This window comes from Monopterus albus, unplaced genomic scaffold (assembly GCF_001952655.1).
Source record: "Monopterus albus unplaced genomic scaffold, M_albus_1.0 scaffold270.1, whole genome shotgun sequence".
Lineage (NCBI taxonomy): Eukaryota > Metazoa > Chordata > Actinopteri > Synbranchiformes > Synbranchidae > Monopterus > Monopterus albus.
The window spans coordinates 1,568,509-1,580,387 of record NW_018128150.1 but is presented as its reverse complement, the minus strand read 5'-3'; the positions used below and the strand labels follow the sequence as shown (position 1 = coordinate 1,580,387).

At 39.9% G+C, this 11,879-nt stretch overlaps 1 protein-coding gene across 1 annotated transcript in view; it reads right to left on the bottom strand.

The window, feature by feature from the left end:
* Window positions 1–1,007: 1,007 nt before the first annotated feature.
* The window catches only part of ttc7b (tetratricopeptide repeat domain 7B), a 30,237-nt gene continuing 19,365 nt past the window's right edge, over window positions 1,008–11,879 (bottom strand). The window contains exons 18-21 of the mRNA XM_020621962.1: window positions 7,367–7,507; window positions 6,092–6,294; window positions 4,601–4,674; window positions 1,008–3,216 (exon numbers count right to left, since the gene is read on the bottom strand). Coding sequence (XP_020477618.1) covers window positions 3,069–3,216; window positions 4,601–4,674; window positions 6,092–6,294; window positions 7,367–7,507 — 566 coding nt within the window. The 3' untranslated portion in view covers window positions 1,008–3,068. The remainder of the gene's footprint in view (window positions 3,217–4,600; window positions 4,675–6,091; window positions 6,295–7,366; window positions 7,508–11,879) is intronic.

Below are 11,879 nucleotides of genomic sequence, written 5' to 3'. Positions count from 1 at the left end.
CTTTTGTGCAAGAAAATGTATACTCACCTGGTGGGTACTGGATATGAAACCTACTGCCCCAGGATGGCACAGAATCACACTAGAACATGTAATGTATGTAGACATTTTAACCAAATATACTGTATCTCACAGTGGGTTAAGTGCCAGGGCCCATCTCTGTAAATCTCTATCCATCTGGATGCATTCTGTGCCTGCTGGCTTAGTTTTAGAGCAGTAAAATTGTTACTTACTAATTTGTATTATCACTTTAAATGTTAATGCATTTGGGGGGGGGGGGGGGTCGCAAAAAAAATGCAAAAAACAAACAAAAAAAGTCTTGTGAGTGTGTTATGTTTGTTACCTTTAGTATGTCATGTTTAAGAGTCTGAGCATCGCTTTACTGTTGAGGTTATAACACATCATAGTATCATATGATAAATCTTCCATTTTGTGGATTTCCATGCGTTTCAGATGTTGCCGTCAAGTGGAGCCACGTATCTCCAAATTTGCTGATACTATTTCACAAAACCAAAGGATTTTGTGTTAATGAAAACAGTTTCTAGCTGAAACAAAACCACATTTAAAAATCTATATCAATAACTAATGATAAGACCAGTGTAGGCCCCATATATAATGTATGTCTGGGCCAACCTGGGACCTTCCTGAGAGATACCTGTTAGTGACACCGGAGAGTCCAGGAGGGCCCTCAGTATTTGGGGGAAGGGGGACTCCACTCAGCTTCCTGAAACCTGTTAGTACTGCAGCCCTCTGATGACAAACACACAAAGGACAACACACCCGTTCACTGACAGGCACACACCTGAGACAGTAACACGCACCGCAGGCCCGAGGTCACAACCAGGGGGAATACCACACACAGGGGTTCACCAAAATATTAATCCTGAAAGCAACTGTTTTTCTCACCAGGTTTTGAATTATAGGTAAGAAATGTCAGGGGAAATAGCACAGAGGTTTTCATTATTCAATATATCAAACACAGCATTTAAAAAATGTTTTAAAGCACTTTTATTATCTTGGTCATTATCAATTTCAATTCTTCAATGACATCACAAAGGGCAGACTGAACCAACTCATCCTCTCATTTCCAACAGCTTCTCAGTAACATTACTGTCCAGAAAATAGAATAATTTACTTTCTAAAATAATAATACATTTGGAACAATCAAATATACAGCTATATTTATTTGCATTTAGAATAAAAAAACCACCTATTAATCTGGTTGTATTTAACATGCCTGTGACAGGACACAAAGACAACACAATCACCATGGTTGCATTTACACACAACAGAGTAACAAGAGTCCTAACACAATCTAAATGTTACACAGGAGCTCAGGCTTCCATGAAACTTGACTGGTTATTTGCAACATTACTGTGTTGGTGAGTTTTTGTAGGTGTCACTCTTTTTGTTCAACTATTGTATATGCCTGCTCATATTAACAAGCTTTTCCAAATAGCTGAAAGCATTAAAAAGAGAACATTTATTATTCTGGAGATATTTTATAGTTATATTCAACATTTTGAGAAATGTTGTTTGCCTTCTTGCTTAAAGTTAGATGAGAAGATTCGATAATGACTATGACTACACTACCACTAGCTGCTGTTTAGTTTAGCTTAGTTTAAAGACAGCTAATCTGGCTTTCTGAAGATAACCAAATCCACCAACCAGAGTTCATTAATTAGCATGTTACAGATTTCTTCTTTAATCACTATGGGCCTCTGTACAGACTAAATAGTGTAAAGGTAACCTAGTGAGCTTTAGAGATGCTGGTAGGCAGTGTTCCTGAAAGAGCCAGGCTAACTGGTTTCCCTCCATTTACATTCTTTATGCTAAGCTAAGCTAAGAGCTGCTTCATAGTTATTGTACAGTCATGTAAGTGGTACTGATCTTCTCGGCTTACTCTCAGTTAAAAAGTGCATGTATATTCATTTCAATGGGAAACTGAATCATTCTGTACACACTAGGAAATATGTAAAATTATAGAACATCATGGAAATATGGTTAAACTAAAAAGCATAAAAAGGCTGTGCATGAAATAAAAAATGTGTCAGTGAGGAACTCAGGAGAATGACAGTCTTGAGCATTAACCAGTATACATCTGATCTCCTGTGTGTGTAAACGCAGCCCTTACTAATTGATTCTTCAGTGATTTGTTGATCATGTCTGTCGATGCTTCGGTAGATTCTCAAAGATGTGGCTAGTCTGAGTCAGCCATACAGTACTCATACAGTAACTGTAATCCTCTCCATATGTACTGTATGTGTTTCAGGGAATGTGGTCATCACTAATATGTAGCTCAGAAAGGAAACATTAACATAACTGGTTACCTGCCAATAATCCTTTTTTTGTCAGATTTGCTAGCTTTACCTTCAGTGTGTGAAAGGGAAAAAAAACTTTTTGTGAACTTTGGGACTTAATACCAGGTAAACAAAATGTTAACTCATAGGCTTCTGAATGCTAGCAATGCTATAGCAGTAACTCAGACCGAATCTTATTTACAGAGAACAACAAACACACACAGCATACTACAACCAGACATAAAAATGCACAGGCAACAAGTTGGCATACATGCACAGACAAAAACAGGCACACAACTGCAGATTGATGCACACAAGCAATTAGCACACAGACTCGTGCCCTCATGCACTTTCTGCAGAGCACTGACTGGGCCACCGTGCTGATTCACAACAGTGTTTTCACATATCTGCATACTTCATTTTTTTTCTTTACTGATTTTTGCAGTGCAGAGATGCCAAAAGACTAAACACAGAACGTGAACCAAAGACTTGAGACATGTTTTTGGCCAGGTATTTTACGAACTTGGAAACAGATCCAAGATGGAACCCATCCTTCCCCCAGACTTTGTGGGAAGGATGGGTGTGCAGGGGGGATTGTTTATGTATTTACCTGGACTAGTTCTATACAGTGCAAGTGTATGTCTGAGGGTATGGCAGTAAAACCTTGTGGAGGAGTGTTAGTGGCATGCAGTCGAGGTATGGGGCATGTGCAGCTTGCAGGTCTGTCATTTGTGCCACTGTGCTACAGTACTGAGGCTGTAAGTGAGCGTCTCATAATGCTCTGGGTATGATGGTGAAAGGCAGGATGGGGCTGCTGGCTTCCAGCTCCAAGGCAGTGAGGAAACACTCTGTGGCAGCTGCGGCGTTTCCCTGAGCCTGCAACACCTCGCCCAAACTGTTCCACACATCATGAGCCGTACTGAGGAGAGGATGACAAATGTAGTGAGGGCCACAAACTCAAATCAGTCAATCAAAATGTATTTATAAGTGCATTTAAAAACAACAGAAGTTGATCAAAGTGCTGTACATAAACAGAAAAAATGTACTAGAAGGTACTAGACAATTAACAGTTATCTATAAAACAGCAGTAAATACAGTAATACAATTCCACTACTAAAACAAGGCGGACAAAGCATCTAAATAGGCTTGAACACCAGGGAGTAAAAGTGAGTTTTCAAATGAGATTTAAACACTTCCATGGCTGGAGAAAATCAAATATTTAAAGGCAAGTTATTCCATAACTTGAGGGCCCTGAATGGCAAAGGCTGGTCCACTTGTTTCAGAAGTTTGGAAAGATAGGGTGGGGCTAACCCATGTAGAGCTTTAAAAACAAACAGTAAACACTTCAAATAAATCCCAAAACAAACTGGGAGCCAGTGAAGTGATGTACGTTTTGGGGAGATATAGTCAAACTGTCCCTGTTAAAAGCCTAGCAGCAGCATTTTGGCCAAGTATGTTACACACACAAGAAATTTGTTTCCGGTACAGAACCGAGGAAGCCATCTGCGGCGCCAACTCACACCAATAGCTCTAACCATCGGGGGCAACTTAGGGGTTCAGTGTCTTGCCCAAGGACACTTCCACATGTGGACTGCAGGGACTGTGATTTGAAGGTGTGACAAAAGTGACTTCCAGAATACAAAGAATTACAGTAGTTGAGTTGAGAGGCGATAAAGGCATGAATAACTTTTTCAAAATCAGAGAAGAAGAGAAAGGGTTTAACTTTGGATAATGTTCTAATTTGAAGGAAACAGGATTTTACCACTTAATTGATTGGTTTGTCAAACTTGAATTCATTATCAAGAAGGACACCCAGGTTCCTAGCAAAGGGTTTGCAAAAGAGAACCAAGCTGTGAAAAACAGTTTACAGAGGTGTTGCCAGGCCCAAATGTCATGACATCAGTTTTTTTCCTCATTCATTGTTAGAAAGTTTAGGGCCAAAAATGCTTTAATGTCCTCCAGGTAGGCTAGTAGAGACCTTACAGAGCTCTCATTGTCATATGACTTCAAAGGCAGATAAAGCTGAGTATCGTCTGCAAAGAAGTGGAAAGCAATACCATATTTATTAAAGATGGAACCTAGGAGAAGCATATACAGAGAAACCAGGATAGGGCCAAAAATAGAGCCTTAGGGGCTCCCACAACTTAGAGGGGCTGGAGAGGACATGAAACCATCCAAGCTACTAGAAAAGGTCCTGTTTGACAAGTAAGATTTAAACCACCTCAGCCAAACTCCTATCATTAAGTGCATTAAGCACACTGACATACACACACACACACACACACACACACACACACACCTACCTGTTGACCTGCACGGCATCCCTCAGAACCTTTTCAGACAAACTGTAGCGCTGCAGCTGGTGCAGAATCAGACCCTGTGGAAAAGCAAAAAGGCAAAAAAAAAAAAACACACTTGTAGCACTTCATGTGTTCTTATTGCACAGTTCTATTTTACTTAAACACATGTTAATGACACTTTGTTTCTAGCAGGTGTTCAGATATGAGTTTTCTCCCCTCCCACACGTCTCTCCCTTGCAGTTTGCAAGGTAGCAGATGATGTGAATGGACTGCAAGTCACATCGTCATTTCTACTGTATAAATGATGATTTAAGAGTGAATTTTCCATGAAAACCCTTAAATGATCTAGTGTAGAGATGTTAAAAACGAATGGTTAAGAAAGGCATGGTTGTTAAATTTGGCTGTGCTTTACTTTGTGTCCAAATCCTGGTAGGATTGTTTAATTAAGCAACATTTATGTTGATATGTCCATTAATATAATGTACAGGTTGTGTACATTCTGATTGTGAAAATAATTCAGTTTCCTTTTTTAACTTTCTGTATTAAAGCTGTATGTAAAACTCTATAAATCTGGGATGAATCATGACAGTGAGCGTGTGAAAGATTACGGTGCTCAGCATGCATTTGAGCCAATAAGAAAGACGTAGAGCAGGGGTGTCAAACTCAATCGCACAGGGGGCCAAAACTCAAAGCACAACAGACTAAAACTAAACGTTTTTTGAACATAAATATGAATCGAAACAGACCGGATACAATATTATTCCAAAATAAATAAACTTGAACTTAAAATCACCAACCCTATTTCTGCTAAGCCTTACATTTGCAAACACCTGCTTTTTGTCTGGACACCAGACGTCACACACTTTCATCATGCAGCTCTTCAGAAACTCTCCCTCGGTAAATGTCCGGGCTGATTTTCTCCTCTGTCCCAATAAAACTTCTTTCACAGCAGCTTCACTGTGTGATTTAGCTTTGGTGAAAACGTCTGCTGTGATGTCAGATTCCTCTTCAACTCCTCTACCTTCTGTAGCTTCTGCTCTTCATTCACGTTTTTCAGCTTGTCCTGATGTTTTGTCTCGTAGTGCCGTCTTAGGTTATATTCCTTAATTACAGCCACATTAGCTCCACAAATAAGACACACAGGTTTACCGACAATGTCAGTAAACATATACTCAGCCTCCCACCGGTTTAGAAACACTTGACTGATCTGACGTAATTGACGCAGGAATGATTGCAGGTAGCCTATCGTTTGGTAAGGCAGCTGTTGCGCTGCATTATGGGATTTGTAGTTTGTGCGTTATCGGCACTTCATATTGCCGGGCCATTAAAAAAAGGATTTATAAAATTATCTCGTGGGCTGGATGTAATTGTACACCGGGCCAGATGTGGCCCGTGGGCCTTGAGTTTGACACATGTGATGTAGAGGAACAAATAGAACAAAGCATGAAGAGAACATCAGTGTTGCAGAGTGAGTGAGTGTGTTTTGTATATTACCAGTCTCTGCATGGTCTTGACGTGCGTTGGGTTGATGGACAGGGCCTCCTCATACCAGCGTTTGGCCTCATCTACGTTGCCCCTCAGCTCGGCTATCTGCCCCCTCATGTACAGCACGTTATGGGATGTGGGAAAGAGGTTGGTGGCTTCCTGTGTGCAGGCTGATGCCTCTGCGGGTTTTGACATTCCGATGTACACCTCAGCTGTCAGAAGGACACAGGAAGAGAGGTTGCAAACTATGAGATGAGATAAACTAAAGAATTGCGGCAGGTTTGATTTGGTCTGATTAAAATGTACAATGTGCCGTGGTTCCAAACATCAGTCTTTACCAAATCAATTGATAGGTTGGTATAGTTACTGTAAACAAACGAGACAATGGTGAATAAAAGTGGCAGACTCCATCTCATTAAATCAAAAGTGATTTTCCCAGAAATGCTGATGTATAGTACAAAGAGGCACCAACACAAGGAACTTTTCTCAACTTCTCAAACTGAAGGACTAAAATGGGGATATTTCAAAGAAACCAGGCATTTCAAGTTCGGCCTTGCAAAAGCATAACTCAAATCTTGGAGCTCAAATAGCATCAATGAAAAACATTTTCTGCATCAAGGCCACATTCAGTGTATCGTTGTGATGAAGACAGAACGACACAAACAGAAAAAGACAGAGGAAATGAGTTTGAACTGGCTGCCTGTCTGTCCCGCAGCCTGATGATTGTATTAGCTGCCTCGCCAAGCTGGAAATGACTACCTCTGACAGGAAGCAGCTGGAGAGATAAACAGAAGGGCAAACAACATGTGCCTAGCTGTGTGTGTGTGTGGGGTGTCTTCACATATGTACAGCAGTCAGTCTGCCTATGTTTGTGTCTGCCAGTCTGTGCTGCTGATGCAGAAATAAGAATCGGGGATCCAGTGAACTTCAAGGGAAATATGACACAGTGTGACTGCAGAGGTCGTCTAATGCCTGTACACTGTCTGTGCTGCTTTATTAAGTTTGTATATACTGTGAAATGGAAAGCCAGTTCTATAATCGACATGTTAAAAACATTTTCTTGCTTTATTTCATTTGTGTGATTAAATATACTGGAAATATAACTAAAAATATAACCGTGCTAAAACGTACCAAACCACGATATGTTCATTAAAACAAATCTTAAGGTAACATCAGAATACATGTTTTTACATACAGTACATGTTTATGTATAACTTTATTATAACATTAGTATACCAGCTCTATGCAATTATCTGTTGCAATTGTGAATGTGCGTGAATATACCTGCATGCAGCCAGATCTGAGCCAGGGTCAACCAAGGGTGCAGGGGCCCATGTTTGGGGGCACTGCTCTGCAGGGAGGAGGCTACCTCGGACAGCGCCTGTTCTACACGACTGGCTGCTATAGACGTAGCGTGCACTGAACCTGGAGGGACAGAATCAGACCGTCACACATGGTGTCCCCTGAAGGAACAGACTGACTACCACAGCAGCGTCAGACAGGCAGCCGTGTGCCACGGTGTGGGCTTCTAATTCAATCCAGTCTTACAATGATGTCAACAGATGTCAGTGATCACCACTACCTCAGAGAGAAGAGGAGCTCATTAGAGAACTCGGGATTGTTTGGTTGCAATAAAAAGCCCAACACTCTAGGCCCACACTGGCACACAGTTTCCTGTTCTGGCTCTAAAGCCTATAATCAGGCCACAGCATTCCACATACTGTTAAAGGGCAGGATTAACCAGATTAAAATGAATTAATTTCTGCATCACTGTGCATAAACACTGCATCGCTCTGCTGATTAGTAACTGGAAGAAGTGTCTGTGATATTTTCTCTCTGCATTTAAAGGACATGGGGCTATTACAGGGACACAGAATGGCCACAACATGGGACTGCAGACGCACAATGAAGATCTGTGAAAGCAAAACATCATATGATTGTGTTTCAAGCCCCAATATTTTCCATATATCCTGTTAATGCTGTATACTTCATATACCTGAATGTTACATCACCCACAGGAACCTCAAACTACCCCTAAAGCATAATCCACTTCTCTAAAGTGGTTAATTTTGCCATATGCAAATGCTGATGAAGAAGTCAATCCAAATACTGAAGTTTTGACAGAATCACAACAAAGTTTCACAGAATGGGACAAAACCCACAATGTTCATATGTACAAGGTTTAATACTTTACAATGTAAGATAAGTCTATGAGAGCTTATTAAGATTCTTCATTGCCAAAACTTAACTCAATGATTTACTCCACTATGTTCTATGAGTGCAACTGTAATTTTGATCGGTTTGCAGAACTACATCTTATCCCCTTTGTTCTCCACTCACACTGACATGTACTGTGTGTTTGTGTCTTAAGGGGCAGAAATGACCCATGTGTGACAGATGAGTGAGAATATTTTAATATTGAAGCAGTGTGTCTGTGAACATGAGAGGAAGAGTATGCTGCTCATAAGTGGATGCCTATCTCGCTCACACACAACTCAAATACATTTAAAGTTGTGTATCCTGATTTGAAGGGCACACCGTAAGCAGTAATGTATGTGATGTCAGCATACAGAAGCTGAGCCTAGTACAGCACATTAAAACACAATATGCTGAAACAGGACAACATGTATTGTTCTCTAAATAACATTTACTTAAGGACATGTGAACAACATTTTGTGCAAAGTGACCTGTGTGGTTAAAGTAAATCCTCAGCCTTTCACCAGTCACTACATTTATCAGCATCTGTTTTTGTCTGTTTTCTCGACATCCACCCCTTTTACTTCCCTAAATATATATCATAAAGACACAAAGGTAATGACCTTGACAATAAAGAAAAACAAAATGCTGTTCAGTACGTGATCAACCGAACAGCCGGAGAAAGAGTTGGAAGAGTGATACTGTATTTTTCCATATGGACTGCTGTCACTCAAGCCTTTTTGTGCTCTTAATATACTAACTGCATATTTCTAAAATAAATAATACATTTGACAAAATGTTGAGGCTAAGAAAGCTTTGTTTTAAATGTAAAGAAACAAACTTTCACTTAGTGATAATTACACATTGGTTAACAGATTACTGAGGAAGCTACTTGCTGTGACTTAAAGTGACCTTAAATGTTCACAACTGACACAGCAACACATGCACTAAAGCTGCTTGCTGAGTTAAAGGAATACACCGACTTAGAAGAAAGATGCTATTAGCTACCACGTCATATGCTGGTTACTGTGTTTCCAGTGTAATGCACACTATTACAGCTGTGACATGATGAACAGTTTCATATTCCTTGAGTATGTACATTTACTGTAGCTCAAGGTTGTAAACCAACTGCAGCAAATCTTGATATAGGCCAATAGAGTTGAAAACAAGATATGCCTTCTTTCCTCTCCAAGAATATTATCAGTGAGAACCCTTTTTCCCTTATCGTATCATTTATTTTCTCATACAGTCTTTTCACAATGGCTTGTAAGACATCAGTCTATTATGGCAAATTCATTATTATAGGTAATGCTCTGATAAAATTACTGAGACCATCAGTAACTTCGGTCTCATGCTGGCAGTACCATTAGTATTGTTATTTGTCAGTTACAGCCACATTTAACAGCTGATGAGCGTCACAAGCAGGAAGCTGCTTCTGGTCACCACTCCTGTCGCTTTACTGCAAAACAAACATGTCAAAGATGATATCCTCTTCTGCCTTTTGTTACTCAGTGTGCTGGAATAGCACCCTGCTCATGTATGGTGCTGTGATGCATTTCAAAGGAAATCCAAATACTGTTGCTTTGCTTTGAAAGAATGTTTTTTGGAGAGATATTACTTTGCATCATTGTATTCCTTTAAATCATGTAGCACCAACATGATACAAACTCATTACAATTCTCCCAGAAGCTAGCTGCAGACGTTCATTTAAAGCAGAGGTTGTATGTACACATTTTCTTTGTTCAGGTATCCTGAACCTCATCAGCTAAATGGAAGGCCAACAGCAACCAAATGATGGGCAGAACAACGGATGGAAAAGGATGGTCAGGTGGAGGATAAATGACTACTTACAAACAGAAAACATGGAGGAAAAACCAAGAGTGTTAGCGTCCTGAAGGCCGCCTTGAAAATACAGAGGAATGGGGAAAAACAGAAAGACGATTGTTAATGACTAAAAGAGAGGAAGAGACAGATAAGAAATATCCAAATCATTATGAGAGATGAATGCCAACTCCCAGGGGGTGGTCTGTAGTGGACATCCAGGAGGCTTTTCACTCTTACAGCATCATTTTAGATCACATCCAACACACATGCTGCTTCCATTTTGTCCCACTTTGCCATTTTTACACCAGCTAAATCTGTTGACTGCATGCTCTCCACAGTGACGTGCTATAACAACTTATTGTTTTTTTTCTTCATGCAGCTAAATGATGTAACTAAATTACAACCCTTATTAGTTTTCTGTACACACATAATTAGTAGAAAAGATAACAATGAAGAGAGAGAATGCAAGTTTGGAGCTGGGAAACAAGGCAAGTTAAGGCTGGAAACAGAGACATAAGCGGGGAGGATGCAAAATCGAAACAACAACAAAGGATATTAAAATGCAAATAGTTGTGAAGAGACAGTAATGGAGTAATTTGTTAAAAATAAACTGTAATGTCAAAAAAGACTCTGAATTTGTGGTGTTTGAACCTGTGTGTGAAATTCACTGGAGACCTTGAGTAAGTCACAGAAAACATCAAGCAACTTCAGCGACTTCTAATCCACATGTGCAAATGTGCACAGATTTACAGCAGGTCTGAGACATACATATGACTGTGAAGCACATCGGATCCTCTTTAACAGTTAGTCAATTAGTTTAAACTTGTTCATGCTTATTAGGATTTAACAACCAGTCAACTTCAAGAATCACCTCATCTACAATGTTAGTGTGACTGGTCATGACAAGAGTGCTGAGTATTTTGGCCATGAGCTTGTTGGTCATCTTGACTGACTAGTGATCTATGCTAGCGCCGTAGCAAAGCTGTGAATGGCATCTTATCTTTAAGTTGGAGAATGACAACAGGCAACGTCTCCTACCTAAAATTCACTGACCTGATACATGGCTAGGTCTGACAGTTTAAATGTGCACTGGCTTGCATTTATAACAGTTGTGCTCAGGAATCCTTGACTCAAATCTGACTTTTGTTCCAATTTTTACACCAATTAAACTCAGGCTTGATGGATAAGTCTGGTGATTCTCTATGATTCTATTTTTTTTTTTTATTGTCAACAAATGTAATGGAAAGAGCCCAATCAACAGCCAAGGTCTGATCCAACTCCTCTGTGCAATAAAGCTCCATAATTGTCCAAAACTATTCAAACATAACTGTTGCACTGGGTGACACTGATTATCATGAACACAGACACTGTCGGTCATTTTCACTCAGTGCTACACTACACTATCCTGCTGCTGTACATACATCCTAGTGCACCAAATACAAAAACAGTCTGAGCCAAATGCACCATTTTATCTTCTGTTTAAGTAACAGACAGGATGAAGACATTGGACAGTACTGAGACTAACACATTAGTTTTGGTCTTTTTGTAAGACAATAACAAGATTATAGATCAACAGTCTTATGATTTATAAACGTATGACTGACATGTGCATCAAAGTCACATACTGAGGTACTGAACTTCTGTTTGGGAGACAATTAGTGCAGATGTGAGATAATCACATAATCATCTGCTTGGTTCATCATATAGGCCCAAACAAGCACAGAAGCTATGAAACCAGTTACTTGTTACCAGTAAAGTGATGAGGTGAAAGATAGTT